Below are 22,258 nucleotides of genomic sequence, written 5' to 3'. Positions count from 1 at the left end.
ATCCAACCAAGACCAGCAAGGACTGGCCCTATTCCTATCGATAATTTGGAAACAGCTATGATAATGAGTTAAGATATTACAGGCTTTTTCGCCATTTTTGTCGTTTTTCATGTGTAAAAAGTCAGAAAATCTATCGTAGTTTTTTCTTCTGTAAGAAATGTTATCGTAGTCCTATGTTGTTAGTCGCGCGTGTTGACATCCATACATAACGTATGAAATGAGCAAATTTCGAAACAGTTGAAACTATCCCGATGACATGACAGTCTTTTCCAACGTATGAAATGAGCAAATTTCGAAACAGTTGAAACTATCCCGATGACATGACAGTGTTTTCCTGGTGTCCAAAGTGTAATGGCGCAGGATCATGGTCCGTCAGAGGGGCCACTTGAAGAGGAGCAGAGTGATGAAAGCCCAATAAATGTCATGAGAGCTTAACGGTCGAAACAAAACTGTTTTCTTATATTCATTGGGAGTCCACGTCGGATATTTCTGGAAAAGTAATTCTTATTTACTCTGGAACGATCCGGATATAGTCAGAAAAACGATAGTATGAAAATTGAGAGAAACAGCACCAATCTCGTTGCTAGGGCCGTTGCCACAGGCTTTTCTCGAGTTTGGATAAAAATATTTAAAAAATTTTTTCACTAGACTACTATAGATGCATACGGGTGCATGCTTTATACAAAAAAATTAGATTTGATTTCAAAATTTTTTCAAAACCTCGTCATGACCCCGGTTCATTGTGAAACTGAGAAGATGGCACTTCTTTGTCATATTGTAAATAGTTTTTGTCTCTCCATAGTTTGTTCTATGTTATATCATTTTTGTCTTAATCCGATATGTTGTATTTCAATTATTTAGCAATAAAGTATGAATTGAATTGAATTGACCCATAGGGAAGTGAGTAATGCTGTTGGTATTTCGTGATAATGTTTTCAATTTTTTTGTTCTTCGACGCTCACGCTGATAAACGCTGCGCTCTATTATCTCCGCACCGGGAAATCACGGGAAATGAAAGAATACACAACGAATATCGATGAAAACGAAGACGTGGACCACCTTGACGCATCTTAAAGGTGTTGAAGACTAGTTGTTTTAATGAAAGTTTATGACACTGAGAGTGGGAATTCTACTACGGCGATGGCATTTGTCAATGTACCGTCCTGGAGCCCGGAGCAAGTGGCTGAATGGTTAAGGGGTAGGTTGCTTGCTCTTCTTCTCTTGCTGTTTTTTGTTGTTGATTTACAAACTCTGTCCCTTGGGACTTAGCAAATACCACACGACGTCAACGGAGTCTGACACTAGAGCATCGCAATGTATCATAACATATAGGGGCCGTTCCCCTAACGACATAACGTTTCACATCGAGAGACTGCAGCTGAACCTCGTTACAACAACGAATGGATATTTAACCGTATACAGCAAAGTGTTTACTTCCGCTATTTTATATAATTACTCTATATTATAGTATTAACTAAATGAAGTAACAATAAAATCATTTTATTGGGTTTAGGGTTAGGGTTTCTGATGGGTTTAGGGTTTAAAGGACCCAGAGGGTTAGGGTTAGAGGGTCCGTTTTACCCCTAGGGATAGGGTAAGGTGAGGTACTAGGCCTATAGATAGTTAAAACATTAGGTTGGTTTTCAGTGAGCTCGGTGGTCTAGTGGGATGACGCTGTGCTAGTAATATACTGGTCCGGGTTCGAGTCTCGCTCTATCCACTCTATTTTTCTCTAACTTTGTTCTCCACCACACTTTCCTCAAATTTTCTAAGTTGTACACCTCTGTAAATCAGCCAATCAGCGATGATGTACGGTAAAATAGCGGAAATAAACACACTAAAATAGGCCTATCCACTGCGTTACAACAAGCTTCAGGCGACCAGAAGATTTGTTCATTATAACCAATAGTTTTATCCATTATGAATGTCATTCAATTGTCTTATTTGGGACACAATTTTATATTTGTAATATCCGATGAGTCATTATATTTGAGTTATAACGAGGTTCCACTGAGAACTTCAGTTGTATAGCCTGTAATCACTATCACACCCTCTGACATTAATACACCGAAGCCAAATATGCGATGATTTTAAATTCACCTCCATAAACTGATTTTGATTAAATTACCATCACCTCCAATTATTTTTCTTTTGCGTTTGTTTGGTGATATTGTGTTTCGTTTATGAGGCAATTTTCTTATGAAAAAGGTTGGCCTATTATTTCACCAATATTTTTTGAGGCAATTTTTATCCACTTGAACTTCAAGTAAAATCGACACATGACCTGGTTAGTTTACGCAAGATTTTGAGTCATTCTCGGATAAATGTCAAATAAACGACTTTGCGCTACCAGCATTTGATGAATGAAATGATTTAAAATTTTCAGGTCTTGATGATGTCATTCTACCATACGTTCATTTCTTCTTAAATCACGAAGTCAATGGAAAACAGCTTCTATACTTTGGTGCTGATAATCTGGAAGCTCTCGGCATCAACAAACTCGGCCATCAGGAAATAATTCTGGAAGCTCTTGAACTATTGTGCAATTTAGTAAGTTTTGAAATAGAACATGTTTAGAAATTTTGAGTTAACTAGCCTTACAAATAAGTTGGCTAAGTATTATAACTTTAAGTCTGAATACCAGCAGGTCTTGAGTAGATTTGTGATATGATTTACTGTCATACTAAAGAGTATTGCCTTTCTTTTCTAGCATTTTGGTTTAGAACGTGAGAATCTGCAGGCTCTGGCCCTGCAGGTGAGCTGCACATCAAATACACTGCGTAATGAAGTGATGGACTATTATTCAGACAGCAGTGGTAGTCCTCGTTTGAGGTCAGGACACTGTGTTTCGATCCTATCCGGTGTATGTTATGTGATTCGAGCTACAAAGACAATGCTATCCTGGTTGAACAGGTAGGCCTGTGTTTTATAGAATCATATCAGCACTTATTAGCCCACTTCTCTTATTTGTTCACGAAGGGGCATTGAAAATTGAAATTATCAGATTATCAAGCAATTCACCAAATCATTAAGTTGGTGTTCTTCAAATGTACGGTTAACCAGTACCGTGGTATCTCATTTTCGTTCAGGTGTTTTCTATTCAATAATTGACGTTTTGTTATTATAGATTTCCATTTGAACTGACTGATGAATATATCATTCTTCATAACAACATAATGAAGCTGAGTATGGAACTCCTGGCCGCATCTCAAAGCGACACGTGTTCTCCAACAAATTTAGAAAAAATACTGGACATCGTGAGTTTCAAATGTCATAGACCTTCCTATTCTCGTCTTAAAGAGATTTTGTGTTATTGTTTACTGATCAATTGACGAAATTCTTTTGTCAATTTTTTCTAGAGTATGAAATTAGCTGAAATCTGTGACAATCTCATCCGAAATGCTAAAGATTCGTTGGTCATACAACCAGCAACTCTGGAGTTTGCTAATATTCGAAAGAAGCCGGCTGAGGAACTCGTAAGATTACATCCATGAATTAATCATGAATATTTGGTTGTCTTCAAAGTTAAGTTATCAAAACTGAAAGATTATCATAAGTTATGATTATCTTTCAGTTATGATAATCTTTTATATCATTTGTAACTTTGCTATCTTCTAGGGTATTCACATCCACTCATCCTATGATGGAATTCACACTATAAGTGCCGTGAATAATCCTGTAAGTGTTTTGCCTCTAATATTCGTGATATGCACTGGTTTAATTTTGGTTTCCTCGGTCATAGTAATACGGTACGTCGGTAAATGTTTGTTTATGATTCCAGTCCCCTGCGCATGTATCCGGAAAAGTTGAAGAAGGAGATGAAGTGGTTCAAGTGAATTATCAAACAGTGGTAAATAGAATTTTTAATTTCGATTGCATGTAAAAAATCGTATAAAACAGGATTCATTTAACTACCGGGTAAGTAGATTTAAACAATAAGTTGCCATCTAACGATACACCAGAATACAAGTATATTGATCTTATAGCAGCATGAGGCAACATGAAGATTTTTTACCGGCCGAAACAATTATCTTTAATGTGTAGATTGCGTGGCAGCATAAAAAGCTCGTCAGCCTGATGCGGGAGAATCACAAAGAGATATATTTAACGTTGAAGAAACGTCCGTATCATTCGAGCACTTACGGAAAACCGATACGCCGTAAACAGAAACCGAAACCGCTTCAGTCGACGTTTCCGAAAGCGCATAAACGTCGATCCGGTGGTGTCAGCGGTGCCGATAAACTGACGACTCGTTCTCCGCTACTAGCTGCTATACCCCCGTCTCAAGACAAACTACCCGGAAGGTACGAGTTTAATCATTCTTCTGATACGTAGTGTATATACAGCTTTCAAGCTTTTGCCTCTTCACTGAATACGTGTTTGTTTATGATTACCGATCATACTTCCTGGAACGAGTACTTATTATTTTCATGAGTAAATCGCTTGATGGGTATTTCATTTGTATGTTCAACAAATTTACCATAATCAACAGAAATAAAATGTCTTCTCATCGTATTAACCGCTGCAGTCTACTTTTCCGAAACAGGTAAAAATTTTGTTGTCCGAGAGAAGAGTTCTGTCAGAATGAATGTCGGTGTGTTCATTTGTTTTTAAATGTGATGAATTTCCCCAATTAAGGAAGATGAGGTTCCTGAAGGCTCTATTGATTGAGGATATTTCCGAATAGCATTTATTCTCCATAGATCTAATAGGAAAGGAATAATGGGGTTTTCCTTGTACTGTTTTTATTTTGAATCAAAGTATTATTTGATATCACAAAACACATGAGATTTTTTTTCCCCGTAACAAAATTATGACCTAGTGGACCCGGTGTTCTATAATGAAACCTAGCCAATAGGTTGGTCAAGGTTGGTAATGAGTAATTTGCGAGGTGAATTTATTAACAATGAACTCGATTCTAATTGTCAATATTCAATGCCTGTATGTGCACGGTCTATCACTGTTATAACCACCTTTTATTCTCACTTCCGTTTCAAAATTTTCAATACCTCATCTCTCGATGATGTGGCGCAATGTAGTGATTCATTTCAACTCGGTGTTTTATTTATTACCCTTATCACGATGTCTGTCACATATTTGTGTGTACACTCGTTTCCAGTATCAATATACTGCATGTTGATCATTCTTTCTTGCGACCTTGTTAATGATTGTAGCGCTACCGCGACTGCTGTGCATTAACGAGACAAAATTAACCCTAAAACCTGGATTACCGATTTGCCGTATACATTTCGTATTGAATTATTTGTGATGAAACGTGCCTCTAGTTATGTCGTATTAAGAATTAGCTGCATTTACGATACGATTACCGTATGTAACTACTATGTTGGAGTTTCCAACCGTTGAAAATGTTGCGAAATACATTCTGTAGAATCATCGGCAGTTTAAAAAAGTATAGATCGGAAAGTTATCTAGATAGATCTTCCAGTGATTGGTAAGTCAGCTCTTGGAGAGTGGGCCAAAAATGCTGGTAGTGAATTCTTATTCATTATTTCCCAACTTGTGAATATTGTTATAAGTGTACTTGATACTAGTATTAAGGACTGTCAGGATCGCGAAAGACTCATTTTGAATGGAACCTTGTGATTTCTATCAAGAGTTCAGGGTTCTTACACGTTTTTGAAAGTCTTGGAAAATGGGAATTTTTTCTAGGCCTTTGAAAACTATGGAAACACTTAGTCAGTGGTCTTGATAATTGGCACCTATTTACTATGAACAGACCCACATTGCCTGTTCTAGATTGATGATGTGTAAATTTATAACCTGGGTATGAAAAGCTATGAAAAATGAAATTGGGAAACCCGTAAGAACCCTAAATGTTTCATATGTAAATGTAATCGATTGTAATCTCCGTAATGAAATGATTGAGTTTCTCCTACTAACAAAATCATCTCTAATAATTTGAATCGTTTTAGGGATGTTGATACCGATAACGAAGTATTTAGAAGTGGTTCAGAATCTCCACAGCTTGACCGCGATGAGAAAAAACGGCGCGCAACGGTAACCGGTGCTTCTCCGGTAATCGATCGTACGAACCATGTTGTAACCAATGAAAAGACTCCAGGGGGTATGTGTGTTACGATTTTTTTACGAAACAGTTCTTCACAAGTGTACACTGCGAGGACTAAGACCATAGTTCTGTTCGGGCTAAAAAAGAAATGATACCTAGCTTCTTTGAATCAGCCAGGTTGTTTTTTAAACCGTGATAAAAGTTGTAATCGGTTCATATTTATAGCTGCCGGGTTTGTTTATCGTTAGCTTGATCGTGATATCAAAAAAAGTAATAATGTACGGGGTAGATAGGCGGCTGGCCGGGTAAACTTTTACTTAAGCTCGACGGAAAGGAGAAAAAATATCAATTCTTTTTAGCCATATTTTGATCTGAATACCAGATAATGAAACATGAAATCATGCTGGTGTTATTTCTTGATTATTCTAGAACTAGGCCCATTGTAGTTAAAAGCATGTATTTATAAGTAACCGATTACATCAGAGGAGATGCGTAAGAAGAAGAATACTTGAATCAAATTTTCAATAACCATGAAACAGTTTTGATATAAACCTGTCTGGCTTCCAGCTTAACCCCGTAAGCTGAATATCAGATAATCTTTTAATTGTTGTTCTACCTTATTGCAGTCGAAATGATCGGTTCTTACCAAATCACTAGTGAAACTAAAGTTCAGCGGCCATCTCCCGTTTTGCGTAGGAAGGATCTATCGCCCGTGATGAAGAAGAAGAAAGAAAAAGGCCACGAGGCAAAAACTCATAGCAGAGAGCGTAAAATATCTCGCGTGCAACAACCGGCATTGTTCGATGCAAAAAGTGATCCAGTATTGATGAAAATTACAAAAAGATCGAGCACCAGCAAGGATTATCGGGTGAGGAAATATTATGAATGTTTCACTTTTGTCACATGATATAACTGTAGTTTATAGGTTAAATATAAAAAGCAGTGAATAATACCGGGTATTCATTATACCAGAGATATCCAGAATAACCTGTTTTGAAGTTTAAAATCATTGTGCACATTGGTTGAAAGTGATAATATCACCATATCACAATCAAAAAATTCAATATTTGATAGTTCCATATTTGTAGGTCGCCTAAAATGCAGCACGTGTACTGAAAAATAGCTTGTAACAAAATGAAATTGTCGGAAAAAATGAGGAAGTAAAAAGCATTTTCCCCTGAAATAAGATATTACTTGAGCATAGCATTTCAACCAGGCCATAGACATGTATTCATTATTATTACAGACCGTAATGAGATATTGCAGTATTTTTTGGGAAAGTAATAGGATTTTCTATCACCAGATTTCAGGTTTAAACACACAAATCGATATTATGTAGTTTGAAATTGAATACTACAGCAGTAATTGGAAAAATATATTCCCCGATTTGATGACCTTCCTTGTGTGTGTTATGCTATTTCAATGCAAAGTAATGATTATGTATATGTTGTTAGAATTCGTTGAATGATAGATACCGACAATGCTTTGTTTTTACAGGATGATGCTTCTGATGATAATGATAGCACGAGTGGACAGTCAAGAACCGAGTCTGAGTAAGTCCGAATAGTACCGATATCACAAGTTGATTTGATCGACAAAAATAACCTTTTGAACAAACCTTTGGTTGCATGAAATGGCACTTTGGAATTAGGGGACATTCATTTATTTTTGTACGCGTGTTGGAGGGGGTTATATCTGATGCATACGAATCTTTACGGGGGAGTCGGTCAAATCATACGTTATACGTACGCTAATATGTCTATTGTACAAGGAAATTCTTTGACCACAAACTACCGATACAGCGATTCGACGAAAGTCTCAGAAGCTGATACCCCGGAAATTGATAATTACGTTACGATAGTTTCTACCGATCTAATATACCGTGAATCTATGGAATACTCATCCGTTTGAAGCTGAATATACTTAGAATTATCAATTTAATTTCAAATGTAAAAATATACGCTGGGGTGGTTCTAAATTAAGGTATGCTTGGGGAGGAGGGGTTGAAAAATTGGAATTTCACGCGTACGTAATAAATGAATGGTCCCTTATTGTTTTTCGAGGACAGTATTTTTAGGAGTTCATACTTGTATTCTATTTTGTAAACAGCCAAGAAGGAAGCTATATGATCAATGTTGTTGGTGGAGTCCCGCAGAAAATTCCGATGGCTGGTGTAGATGTGAGTGTGTTTTTTTCCTCAATAATTTGTAATTCATGTGCCTCAATATCCAATTCGTGGTTTAGATCATATGTTTTTTCTTTGCGATGTTCTAGCCGTCATACAATTCACCGTCTGTCGTGAGGATGCGTAAACAAAAACCAGTAAAGAAAACTGGTGAGTTGATATCAACTTTTGAAATGGCAAAATGCTTTTGAATTGGTTACAGTTTGATTTGTTATTTGGAATTTGTAGCCTGAAAGTGGGTTTTATAGACCAGCTCTAACCGCAGGGTTTATTCAGTTATTTGTCAATATGTTATTTTTTGTTGATTTTGATCTTGAAAATTTCAATCTTTTCCTTTAAAACCGAAGCAGATATTTTGACTTAATATTCAATTCTTTTGTACGCACAGATCGACGTGTTTCGTGTAAAGATTTGGGACAGGGAATGTGTCAAGGATGGTTGTGGAAGAAGAAAATAGCTCACTTAAAACTCACTGGTAGTAAATGGAGTAAACGATGGTTTGTACTGAAGGGACCTGTGCTCTATTACTACAAGGATCCAGATGTAAGTACATGTTTTGTTTTGTGAAGGTTTTCGTTTAATACTGAAAATGTTGAATTCCCTCTTCGAAGTAGTTTGTGCTGGTTTATGCAGTGTTGCTTGTATCAGGGTTCTTAAGGGTTTCAGAAAGTTTTGGAAAGGGTAGTTATTTTTCCAGGCCCTTGGAAATTTATGGAAATTTGTTTTTTACTCTATAGCGTATGGAAAATGTATGGAAAATCAGAAAATGATAAAGAAACACAATTTTTCTTCTACTTTGAATTTTAGGCTATATACATAAATGTCTTAACTACACATTTGATGAGAAACTTTATGAAATGGTATTGTTAATATTTGGCATTTATTTACATTGAATGGGCCTGCATTGCCTGTTCTAAGTTGGCATGGAAATGGGGTATGGAAAAGTTATGGAAAATGAAATTGGGAAACCCGTAAGAAACCTGTTGTATCGTTTCGTGATGAGATGAATCCTCCATTTAAAACATTGACAAATGTAAACAAAATGATGTATAAATTCTGTTTGTGATTGTGTTTTGTTGGTAACAGAAAGCTATGAAACTAGGAGTGGTATGTAAATGCTGTGTTATTGTTAGAGCGGTCAGCGAATCACAGATCACTGAACAGACAATACCAATAATACTGTATATCAAAGGACATAATTAATAGATATGCCATCTCTCTACTTGTATTATGGTATTGTCCAAGTGTCTTGCATTTGCTTCACAATATTGATTTCTAGCTATTTTGAATTGGCAACATTTCAATTCCCCAGTAAATGATCAGAAATGATCTTAGGCTACGAAGCACTTTTAATGCCACAGGCCACAGCAAAAAGTAAAAACAGACATTCTACTAATATATTTATATTATACACATAACAGCTGTTGTATAGGAAGGCATGGATGCGTGGTTGCTTTAATCCAGAAAAAGAGAACATCCATGTAACAATCTCTATTTCAAGCGGAACTGATGTTTGGTTACTTCACTTCGCTTCTGTTGCGTTGTTCCTTCAAAGATCTGCTTTTTTAAGTCTCTGTTGTACTTAATTTGAAATAAATCTTATTCGAGAAATTATAGGATTTGGAAATTATTCTAGTTGATATTGACCACGTTGCAATTTCAGCAAAACTGTCCTGACTGCAGTTTTCAGACAATTTAATGTATAGGCTTATATCCAGTTATCCTAATGGGTACATGATTTTGGTATTGCGTATGTCATTAGGTTATTGCTATCATTGCAGGATACAAAAGCTGAAGGTCTGATAGCAGTTCCCGGATTTCAAGTTTCGCCAGCTCCGGAAATCAAAGGAAAGCGGTTGTGAGTGTTGTTTTTTAAGCTTTCTGTTTTTTGCTTGAAATGTTTTCATTGTCATTATAGGTTGACATTCACGAGCATTGCAATATAGATTTGCTCATGTTCATTGTTTTCAGCGCATTTAAACTGGCCCATTCTGGTACCACGTTCTACTTTGCATCTGATAGTCAAGAAGACAGAAGCAAGTACGTTGTTGTTTCATATGCATTACGGGTTAAATGTTTATTCTCAATGAACGTATCAATGGAAAGTGATGTTTTCTGTTTATTATCTCATTTAGATGGATGAATAAACTAGGACTCGCAGCTATTGGTTTTGATGCGTCGTCCACCAGTGCTGGCACTATCGGTGGATTTCACAACCCTGGCGCATCAGTTAAACTAAAAGTTCCACAACTACGTAAGTCTTGTGGTTCATAATTCATAAGTTAATATTGATTTATTTTATGATAAAATGTTCTCAGTGAGGGACTTCAGCACGGCAGCCCACCATGCTAGAGCACTTAATCCTTGATGTTTTATAAAGCCGGAGGCTATAGAAATTACTGAACTTAAACCGTAGTTGATTATGAGTCTAAAATGTTTGGAAAACACATCTCAGCTCCTCTAGATATAAGCCTTGTTCCTTTGGAGGGCTTGAACCTTCAGCACTTGTATTGTGAGGATTGCCGTGCTTCATTTTCAACCAGGCAGTATCTCTTTGAATCAAATTTACACCCAAAAAATGTGGATTTTAGTCTGTAGAGTTTTTTTGTTACCAATTAAACAATATTCATTGCATGACATTAAAATGTTGATAGGTTTGAATTTGTTTCATTGTAGAGCCTGGATATTATAGCGAAAGTGAAGAGGAGAGTGACCGTGATACGGACAAAGACAGTTTATCCTATCAACATCGACATACAACTGATAGCGATTCGTCGAGTATATCAGAAGATTTCCACTCAAGGCATAACTGTGATAGTCCAGCTAAAGTCAAAATAACAGTCACCGATAGTGAAGGTGCGTAGATCAGTGAACCTCGTGAGTTATTGTGGTTTTGTGGGTAAGGTGGATATACACGTTCAAGATCTACTGCTGTGCAGCTACAGTCAAACCTCGTTACAACCTTTAAAAACTTTGTTGTATCCGATTATTCATACAGTGGGGGTAGGGGAGAAAATTTAAAAATTATGTAGGCCTCAATATCAAAGACCAAGGGCCACCAGGGGCTTGTAATCTCTGTTTATGATTTAATTGCGTTTAGATCCACTCTTGAAACCTCAATATTGTAGTAAGTACTTTCATGACAACGTTTCATGTTGTACTGTACTGTACAGCGAAGCCATCTCATGTACCTCCATCAGCGCTGACACTGACCCACAGAGTGCATGAAGACATGGCCTACCCGAGAACAAAGATCAATCCCAGAACTTATTATAGTACATCCAGACTCATTTAGCACTACCTCTGTATGCTGCAACCTCTGGTATTTTGTTGTAATCAATGAAAATTGCTCAAGGGACACAGAATTTGTTCCATTCTACCTGCTATCTCTTTGAAAGCGATATCAATGAAAATCAAAGGAAATAACAAAATTTTCCGCTGTGACATGAAAATTTTTGTTATAATCACTTCTCCGCTAAAATTAACTAGGTTTGACTGTAAAACGTAGGGTAAATACAACTGAATCGGTATATACAACTGATTGGTTGGTCAGTTTAGACCCCTGTTCTTAAGGCCGTAGATGAATAGAAAACGTTCCTCATGATTTTTATGTTATCCACAGTTTTAAACCCATCCCGACTAAGCTTCTAAGCTGTGTGTATTATATGAATTGATAGGTAGTGAAGAACCTGTACGTTTGAGACGGCAAGGTGACGAATTGAAACGACTAACCGATCAATTCAAACGTCAAAATCTTTCGATAATCGACGGTGAAAACATGAACAGCCGCAGGCGGACGGTTCTTGCAAAAACTACGCGTTCATCAGACGAAGTTGAAAAGATGATGAAATTACAAAGTTTACAACGAACACTAAAGGTTCGATACAGCGTTGAATTAATTCATTTCGGTAGCTACTGGTACTGTACTTTAAATGAGAAAGTACTGTATTCCATTGGGCTAAAGGGTGGAGCATATATTCAAATTCTAGTTACAACTACCATCGGTTTGCGAGAGTATATAAAAGATAGGGCGAGTTGACATGGGAGAATATTCACTAAATTTCTTTTTTTGGTACACTTGCTCTTAATGTCTGCAATAAATTCAACAATTTAACAGCCTTTTCAAACTTGGAATTAAAATTATATTTATTTTTCAATTGTAGGATAAGGAAAGAGACTTAGAAGCTGTGAATGAATTTCTTTCATCGGATATTACATCGCAGGACTTACATACATTTGAAAATGAGTACCCGCATTTGTGCACGAGTCTCAACTTAAAGGAAAGTGATGTGTGATATGTATTTTGTTGTATGACTAACACTACAGTTAGATTGTGTGAAATAATGTATATGTATGAATCTTAATTGAGAAATGGGCTCATGTTCCCCACACATCGCAAGTTGTAAGATTTGCTAAAATGAGCTTAGCTAGCACAAAGATGTTCAAGAGATTGCGTCTTAAGTCATTACTGTACAGCTGCCCCTAGTAGCTTCAAAAGCCAAATTCACTACAGTGTTCTGTATATTTTGGCTTAATCAGAATTGTATTGAATGAGTACATCTCATTGAAATTAGATGAAAATCCTATAATTGATGTATATCTATTTATTATCTTGCAGTTTCAGGATTTTGCCTGAATTCCATCATCATAGAGACAATCAAATTTTGGCAAAATCCAGAAACTATAAGATAATAGAATAGGTAATTTTATGCATGAATTGTTGGATTCTTATACAATCCACAAACTGAGGACACATCCGTCTACCGTTATTGCTTTCCTTATGATAAGCTTGAACAATGTATTGGTCCATCAGGTTCCATGGGATAAGCCTCGAATCTACTGTACCGGTATTCGTTGTCTGATAAGCTTGCTTGCGTCTTAACAATGATGATATTATTATATGTTGTAAATATATGATAAATTTTGGTGCTCATCGTGTAAATTATTGTAACATGTAAAGAATATATCTTGTATACTGCGGTCATTATAGAGGTACTAAGTACATAGATGTATAGGTAGATATGCGTTGAATCCTTTTTCTACAGATAATGATGAGAGCCAGGATCAAATGACTTGATGAAAAATATTGATTGCGATCAAATTGTTATGCGGGATGATAATGGCTATGAACATCACTAAATCAGTGCATCCTTTATCATTTCGTTGCAATAATAGAATCTAAAAATTTATTCTATGTGTATATGATACTGCTTTACTGTATTTCAAATTCTGGGAAACTGTCGCGTACCTAGAAATTCACTTGGTACTTAACCAAATTAGTATTCAAAATTGAGGTTCCGTTTACGTAGTCACCAATTTCAAATAACCATATGTGGTTTAATGGATACTTTTTGGATTCACGAGAAAGTATTAAAAGGTTATAATTTGGTTTCACTTTTTAAAGTGATACGTTGATTTTAAACCTTTGAGAGGCACTCTTTTATTACGACTAATTTCGAATATTTTTCATTAAACGCTATATGTTTTATTCTAATCTGTGCTGTTTTTTTGCATCATAATATTATTCTGTTTTTAATTGAATATCAATGATAATTCGGTATACTAACTTTCAGTGAAAACACCAAATTCATCCAAGTAAGGATTTTATTTTAGAAAAAAATGAAAATGTGATATATTTATGATTGTTGGATTTGAACAGTTTTTAGATTTCGAAATAATATAGATCATGTTGGCTAACAACAATTTTCATTCGATTTATTTTATTGTTTTTGAAGGCATATCAAGTCAGCATATTATTTGTTATTTTTGAAGTGTGTCCTAGAATGTTCACCAAGTTTTTCTCGGCAAAGTTATTGGATAAAAGATTGTTGGACTGGAAATTTTATTCATTCTTTATCTCAATACCCATCTTTTTTTAATACTTGTATGCAGGCCTAATGTCTATTAGATGTTATAAGATTGGGTACGTTTTGTATGGTTTTTATGATAATAAGAGAAGTGGTGCTTCGTCTCGTTGTTTCAATTATTGAAAATAAATAAAAGCAATTGAATGTATCTACATGTGTAATTCAGTGTTATTGATTATTGATTTGTGATCGTTTATATGGAAATTCTGACGCCGACTTGTGCTGCCATGTTCAAGTCGTGGTGGGAGCTAGAACTAAGATCATCCGAGTCGCGATCGTGCGAATTTCTCTATATTTGTAAATATGGTGGTGAGTTGTCAAAGTGGGTCGTGAAAAAATTATGAAAATCTCTCATTTAGATGGATTTATCATCGATGTCAATGCCCATCTTTAGTCTATATTTTAGGCCCTACTGAGGTGTTAGGATACATTTATTGATACGTCGTTGTTAACTGGTTAATCGAGATGAATCTTTGAACAGATGAATGAAGAAGCTCAGTTTTAGTGACATTTATTTACTTAAATTTAGTATTACTGTACTGACACTGACAGTAATCAGTAATGTCACTGTCAGTCAGTGAAAACCCAACCAAGTCCAATGATTGCCTGGCTTAACTTGGCATTTGTTACCAACATCAACGTACCGGACTGGCTGAAGAAATTGAGAGTGGCTTTGCAAGGCCGGTGGAAGCAAGTTGTCAGTTGCCCCACACACAGCAGCAGGGACTTGTCACGATTTGGGGGTCCAAAATCAAAGATTTGACCCAGTATCCGAGTATCTTAGGCACTACCTATAAAAAATATATTCTTTTTTATGTGGTGGTACCTAGGATACTGGGTCAAATCTTTGATTATGGGCCCCCCGTTATCGTGACGAGCCCCTGTGATTTGCCCATCATCATATCCAGACCAATAAGCGAAGTGGCCTATCCAATGTTTTAAATGGATGCAGTGCGAAGGCTCTGCTGGGGCATCTTGCAAAACATTTCACGGGGATGGGAGTAGGATGAGCAAAAGTTTTCGAGTATTACTTTCAGACAAAAAATTTCGGCAAATTTATAGGCCTGGCCAAAGCTGCGCCCCTAGCTCTGCCCGGTCTGTTTTGGTTTAGCGTTCACATCAATTGGATATTTTCACAATCCTCAAGCTCATTCAATTTCAAATATAAAGGCTACTAAAAACACCCATATGATAAAAAATGTTTGGTTGGCCGAAAAAAGCGAGCGATTGCGGATCTGGATCCACCACTGACAACTTGGCTAGAGTAACCTAATCTGGCATTCTGGAGCTAAGCTATTATTTTGAGCATTTATTTCTTTATTTTGTGGCGGGCATAACTGAAAATATCCTCTTAGTGTGAGAAGTTGACTATGGGCAAAATTTTTGAAAATTTTTCTTGAAGAATAAAATCCCTTCCAAGTCTTAAGTTAAAGACAAAATGTCAACACGTGGCTTGTCGTGTTTAGAATGGTATTATGCACTTTAGTCTTTAGTTGCATTGATAAATGTAGTTGAAGTGAGGTCAATCGAGTTTCTGTTCTTAGTAATCGATAGTAGCGTGATTTGAATTCAATTTTGATGAGATAGTAGTCTCTGAATGGAGTTCATTTGAACATTCACTGTCTCGTGTGTAATCGTTAACACTATTTACACTATCTTGTATCATAAGAATTTAGAATTTTTAACCTCATTCACCTTGAGGAATGATTTAACCTCTGACTTTAACTGTGATATATACTGTACTTAAATCAAAGAGCTTATCAATTGACCCGTTCTCGGTGTTTAGGTCTTTAGATTATTGTCCTTGATAAACATCGATCTTTATCTTACAAACTGTCTGCGTGCCAATTCCATTGTCATTGATATGTTCGGCGTGCCAAAATTAATTCTTCGCGATAGAAGCGCTAACTTCTCCAGATTTTGGCTCATTTCAGGTTTTTGTTCGTGTTGTGAATAGCAGAAATTCGATGTTAAGTGATCGCGGTTATCGTCATGTAGCTTTGCGTTTAGCGTCAGAACGAAATCCGTAGTAGGCTTAGTAGTTCCATCTGAAAAATGTGGCAGAATTGGCAAACTACTCGAGACGCGAACATGTTGGATATTTTACCGGCATACTATCCAAATTCTTCCAACCACGAAAATGAGTCAATCGATGTTGCGAAGAAAGGTTGTTTTCGCAACTTCAACACAATTGCGTGTGCCAGGTAATCAAATTTTCGCACTTCAATTATGGTGCAAAATACAGTTAATTCTTCAAATTTCGATGGCTTCAAAGCCTCATGCATTGTCTTGTTCCAAAGATGTGATTTGGTCTTTTCGTTTTTACCCTTCAATGTTTAATCATTCTTCATCCGTTACATTCTTCATTAGATCACTGCTTTTAACTACAGATATTTTGAGTAGAATTTTTTATAATTCATCTGTTGGTTCTAAAACAGCTCAGATGTGAAGGGGTTTGTCATGAGTAAGCCTATCGAATACAATACTGCTTGTATTCAGGTATAGCTGAGTATTGATTTGTTGCTATTTCAGGAATGGTGTCATGGCTTTCTTTGCAATCATTACCGGACTGCTGTGTTTTGTAAAGATCATCAAACTTCATCTGAATCGACATCCAACTCTACACCAGTATATCATCTTCTATACGGCTGTCATTGAATGTGTTATATGGTATGTACAATATATATATATATGATGTACATGTATCAATTTATACAATGTACATTTCAATGAAATTGAAGCTCCAAGTTTGAGTTGTTTGGATTTAGACAAAAATGTTCAGGGATACTTATTTCATCACTAAACTCCCATTTTTTTCCGGAAAGGCCATTTATTGTTGACTTAAACCGAAAACCTTGCCTTCTTCGAGTTTTATGTCTGGTCTTTACTCAAATATTTCAGCTCAGTTCATTGGCTGATAGGTGGATATTCAGAGTTCGATTTCATCACGCAGTATCTGAAATTGATACAGTTCTTGGTTGTGTGTCATTTCTACTGGAATCTGGCTACACGTGTTCTCAGAAAGGAAATGCTCAGTAGATGGTATGTATGTATATAAAACCTGAGTGAATTGATGGTTTCGATGACCCCATTATACTTATATCTCCGATACAGAATGTGCCGACTGTATTGCACCTCTGATCTACTGAGAAGTATCAATGATGTGTAAAGCTATTTGAATTGATTTCATGCTTTGTTTTCAGGGTCTTGTTACCATTATTGGTAGTTTCAACTCTCTATTTCACCATTGTAACTGTGATGGGTGTTATGTCGATACAGTCTTCCTGGGTGGAATGTCTACGTAAGTATCCTGTGTGGCTCTAAAACTGTACATTTCAAATTAACAAAACTATATCTAACCAAACTCCCGATTAGGGAAAGTTTCAACCCTTTAATGTAATACTACTTCATTTACAATTGAAAGATATACCATGCTTTTGATATTTCTTTGACTAGTATTCAAGAGTTGCCATTCTTTCTTTAGAACCTCAATGGTTAGAACTGTCGACAGCTGAATTTATCTTGGTGCAGTTGTTCATGGTGGCTGGATTTTATATATCACGTCGTCTGAACGAAATTAGTACCCTGGAATCGGTGAGACGGGCCCAAAAACGTGATCTCTGGGGGTAGGTTTTTCAAAAAGAATTGTCCCTACACTTAAAATTCAGCCTTTCTTCTAAAGCTGCTGGAATTGCTGTGAATTCATTTCGATTATGGATGGAGTCTAAATTAACAATTATCTAAATTGTTATTTCTGATTGGTTTTAGGGTAATCATGGTGTTTGAACTGTCGGCGTTTGCTGGACTTGTTTATGATATAACCATGAAAGCGTGTAAGTTGCGAAAATCATCTTCGTTGTAACCACTTGTAACCGATTTCTAAACAACCTGGGGCCGGTTTTATAGACTGGTATTATCTTTAATTCGGGGGCTAACTCAATTCATTGTCAATTGAGTTAGCCCCCGTGTTTAATAAGGTAATACCAGTCTGTAAAACCGGGCCCTGGTGTATATCGTAAGTCCTAATGTATCTTCATATATGTTTCAGTGGGAGATGAAGAAAGAGGGTGCAGTGCAATATTTGTAAGTTGAGAGTTATCACATAAAAAGCCTATTCAAATGATTTATGCAGAATTGTTAGTTTATTGATTGTCGTATTATCATTGTTTTTAGCTCCACATGCAAGAAATTTATACACCTGTATTTGGAATTTTCATGGTACGTTTTAAGTCATTTTGATTTAATTATCTTACATTATCAATTCAATCGAGAATGATTAGCACTTTCGAGTAAATTCTAGGTGATCAAATTTCTGCTGCCGATCTGGGCGATGTTATGCGTGTTTCAACCGATTGAGAATAATTCTGATCAAGACGATCTGCTTCCAGCATTCAGTGAGGAAGGTGTAAGTAAGAACTGTTATTTTGAGTTATGCTGTGACCATTTATTTTTGAAGAAATCAAATTTGCACTTGAGAAATCTACGGTATATTTCGTCAATCAAGGTGGAACTGTTCGCTTATAACCTTTTCTATAACTTCTGAGTTGCAGAATAAAATTCATAGATTATGATATGATGAGACTTTTTTCACTGCCATTCGTTTTAAAATTAAAGAATTTTACTTATTTATAATTTTCTTGATCATATTTCACTGGTTTCCAATCTGTCATCTATCCCCAGTTCAACTGTAACTCCCGTCTCAATTTCAGACTTACACCTCGGTTTTTAGTCCGGCTTACCAGAGTTATCAGCAGACATACAAACCGTTGTACTACCCGGGAAGCGAATCTCATCTACTCGACAATGACTTATCGCCCAGTCCGACGTCGTCGTGGCAGAACAGCCCTCGTCGACGCCCGTCGGCGCAACTCGAGCCGATCCGAGAGGAAATCACACCGACCACGAGCTCGGCGTCGAACGAAAATAGCATCAACAGCAGTATCGAACAGCAGACTATAACAGCCGTTCACAAATCTCTCAGAGGAGCCGTTAATGTTTAGAGATGAGTTTACGCCGAAAATTTACTGATGACGTTAAAATATTTTTAACCTAAACATTGTCGAAGTTGGATGCAGAATGTACATGACTGAATATATCAGGGTACATGTCCTCATAGATTCTTGGGCTATTTTGAATATGCCGTTGAGAAGTTTGGGAAAAAATAGATAACTTATAAAAACTGGTTTTTATCGATACATGTACAATCAAATATTTGATGTCTCTCGCAAAATTGAGATCTTGTATTTTAGAAAATCAAATCTGTAATCCGCATATGCTTTTAGGTAATAACTTATTATCTATTTGCTGTGTACCGTTCACTGATGTAGATCTGCATATATTGTATGTCGTAGCAATCTTAAATATTGAGGCTTCATCTGGCTTTCAGGGTACATACATTCATACGATGTCATACAGCGTAATTGTACCACCAGGCATATCTTAAGAATCTTTGTCTTGAATCGTTTTTTGATGAGAAAATCTCTGATAGTGATTTTTTTGTGTTCGGTGCTGTCTTGTCGTAAATGTGCTAGGAATTGCGTGTTTATCAATTTTTCAACTACTAAATGTAATGAAATAAACCCTACAGTGCTAAAATTTCTCAACTCGGAGCACGCGTAGAGGTAGACCGGTAAATTTTCTTTCTCAGGTTTCGTTCATTTATCGTGAAGTACGCAGATATATTGGACCAAACGATATTTCGATGTTAGCCTGAAATTTTACGAAGCAATACTAGCGAAAATATGAACTTTTGATACTAGTCATTACGCTGCATTCTTACAATCTCAAGTGAATTGCATTTGAATACGATAGATTATAACTGAATTAGCAGGTATTTCGATGTTCGACTTTCATGTACCGAGGAAATTTGACCTCTATTCATTGTATGTTCATCTACCCTTTTCAATACACGTACTAGGCTAAGCGAGATAGTGGAAAAAATTTCTCGGTTCTTAATCGTGATTTTGGGAGACCTTTTTGGTTGATTTCGGAGGTTGTGAGGGTCTCGTTGTAGGAACAAATTATGTAACTAATTAAAACCTATTTAATTTATTAAAGTTTAGGCTAATGCTGTATTATGTAAGATATATACCGTATATATTAAATCGTATGTACATAGAGAAATCTTTGTTTTATAATGTAAATACACCTAAAATGTAGTGAATTTTATTATGTCAAGTTCTATTGGGAATCTTGATAGCGTTTTAGAATGGGGCCAACAAATTTACGATTTTTGAGTAATTAGATTTTTGTGCCATAGTAATACGTATAAAAACTTATGCAAAATCATTGAGTTTAATTAAGATTTCCGGTAATTTGTTTCTCTTGCTGATGGGTCGATGACCGTATCGTGACCCAGAACAGTTTGGTTTTGATGCCCCTTTTGCTGTATATATCAACTGGGAGAATTAAGACGATGATCTTCATGTAAATTTTTACTCGTTTGCAAAAGTTACGTATTGAAAATTTCATCTAATGCGAAATTGAAATAAAAATCGTTGTGCTACTGTTGAAATGTATTGTTTATCTTGTTTCTTGCTTTATTCTGACTGTATCCATGTGGATTCCTTGGAGCTACAAACTGCGATGAAGACTACACAATCGTGCTTAATGTATATATTTCTCGCCTCCAATTTCCATCTTTTCTTTGGTCTATAACGTAATTTCAATGCACATCATCCGATATCGACGTACCCAAATCTATACGCAAAGTTTCATATTCGGCGGATCTTGCATAGATAATATGATTTGTCAGAAACCTGCCTGTGGTTTAGTTTCACGATCGGATATTTTCACAAGCAATCTGATCATAAAAGCTTACCACCAATGATTCGGTAATTAATGAAAGATAATGAGTAGATGGGGTGAGATCGATAGAGAACCACATGAATCCTTCAGCAATTTCGTCAAAAATTTGTATAATAAGTATTTAATCAAGGGTCAGTTACTCAAAAGTTGGTTAGAGTTAACCAGTGGATAAATGACATTAGATCGAATTGCATTGTAACCATCTATCCACTGAGGTTATGATAACCTCAGTGGATATAGATACGCAAACTCTAACCATGGACTCTTAGAGGACTCTTATGGACTCTGCAGCCTCTAGAGTCCAGAGTCCATATGCTCTAACCAACTTTTGAGCAATATGTTTGCATAATTTTAGTTATAGAATCTTGCGTGGAATTAGTAAATAAGAAACCAACAAATCGCTTGGCTAATTCGAGGTAATTAGTTTTTATCCCGAAGTATGTTGAATAAAATACAGTTGCAAATACATACGAAAGAGCACATTATATGCAGCGGGAAATTGGAGTCTCTGAATAGTTTTATAGAATCGTCAATCGTGATTTTCCTCGAATTTGACAAGCAAGCTATCACAAAATCCTTTACAGAAACAAGCTCAGAATCCCTTCGCGAAAATCGTTTATGGCCACGTACGTACATCCGCAACGTTTCTTTCAGTACACATTTTAACTTACTTCACAAAGATAACTTATTTCGCTGAGTTTTCCATATGGTGATGCTCTTTCCAATTCAATGCGAGTATATTCCCACTTTCCCAAAATTACTCGATAACTTCAAAACAAATTGAGAATATAAAGTGATTGGGAATCGAAGCAGCCAGGACGGCTAGGACACAATCGGAGAATTAGAGCACTGTTAAGATTGCATGCCCTAGGTATCTATATGTCCCACAGAATATGTGTTTGTCTTTTTACCATTTCTTGACAGGTTTTGTGAGTCGAGTGCCTTGTCGAGAGTAAATGTGTAACTTTCTGGAACTGATGAACGTATTTAACCTATCGATGCTTCGATTGTTTCCAGCTAATTTTGGTAGAAATAACGGTGCCATCCTACTCCTAACTTTAGAATGGAGTTGTTGCTGAAACTTCACGTTGGTGTTTGAATGCTGAGCGAGATTCATTTTCGGAAAACTGTTTCTTTCGTGATGAACTCCTTTTCTATAGGTTATCTCATCATCGGGTTGAGACCTGGGTAAATCATCGGACCCATCTTCTTGAAGACTGTGCCAAGGTTTCAAAACAGGTCGCGATCGAAGCAGACGAACTGGGAAATATGTATGATCCCGATAAAAGAGGGGATCACTCAAATCGTCTTCGAACTTAATCGGCGCCAAATGCCTTGTATCTTTTTGATAACATCTTGCTATTTGTTTAG

General features: G+C 36.3%; 2 protein-coding genes across 4 annotated transcripts; both read left to right on the top strand.

Annotated features, from left to right (window-relative positions):
- The first annotated feature begins 941 nt into the window (after positions 1–941).
- On the top strand, positions 942–14,210 carry LOC141910997 (connector enhancer of kinase suppressor of ras 2-like). 2 transcript variants are annotated; one of them, XM_074801931.1, is made up of 21 exons: positions 942–1,198; positions 2,387–2,550; positions 2,711–2,913; positions 3,128–3,257; positions 3,360–3,476; positions 3,619–3,678; positions 3,782–3,850; positions 4,045–4,304; positions 5,934–6,085; positions 6,655–6,896; positions 7,526–7,581; positions 8,138–8,207; positions 8,303–8,363; positions 8,602–8,756; positions 9,300–9,320; positions 9,995–10,071; positions 10,185–10,253; positions 10,349–10,467; positions 10,890–11,069; positions 11,891–12,090; positions 12,377–14,210. In XM_074801931.1, exons 1-21 carry the CDS (start codon positions 1,099–1,101, stop codon positions 12,506–12,508), a joined length of 2,637 nt encoding a protein of 878 aa, XP_074658032.1. In that variant the 5' UTR covers positions 942–1,098; the 3' UTR covers positions 12,509–14,210. The 2 variants fall into 2 exon arrangements, with proteins under 2 accessions (XP_074658032.1, XP_074658041.1); XM_074801940.1 differs by lacking the exon at positions 9,300–9,320.
- Positions 14,211–14,356: 146 nt separating this feature from the next.
- On the top strand, positions 14,357–20,579 carry LOC141904595 (uncharacterized). 2 transcript variants are annotated; one of them, XM_074793212.1, is made up of 11 exons: positions 14,357–14,389; positions 16,015–16,284; positions 16,613–16,750; positions 16,982–17,122; positions 17,284–17,381; positions 17,565–17,706; positions 17,849–17,913; positions 18,129–18,163; positions 18,254–18,298; positions 18,381–18,485; positions 18,790–20,579. In XM_074793212.1, exons 2-11 carry the CDS (start codon positions 16,136–16,138, stop codon positions 19,078–19,080), a joined length of 1,209 nt encoding a protein of 402 aa, XP_074649313.1. In that variant the 5' UTR covers positions 14,357–14,389; positions 16,015–16,135; the 3' UTR covers positions 19,081–20,579. The 2 variants fall into 2 exon arrangements, with proteins under 2 accessions (XP_074649313.1, XP_074649319.1); XM_074793218.1 differs by lacking the exon at positions 14,357–14,389 and adding an exon at positions 14,390–14,402.
- Positions 20,580–22,258: the final 1,679 nt, after the last annotated feature.

The sequence above is a fragment of the Tubulanus polymorphus genome, chromosome 1 (genome assembly GCF_964204645.1).
Source record: "Tubulanus polymorphus chromosome 1, tnTubPoly1.2, whole genome shotgun sequence".
NCBI lineage: Eukaryota > Metazoa > Nemertea > Palaeonemertea > Tubulaniformes > Tubulanidae > Tubulanus > Tubulanus polymorphus.
Note: the sequence above shows the minus strand (reverse complement) of the source record. Positions and strands in the feature narration are given on the sequence as shown.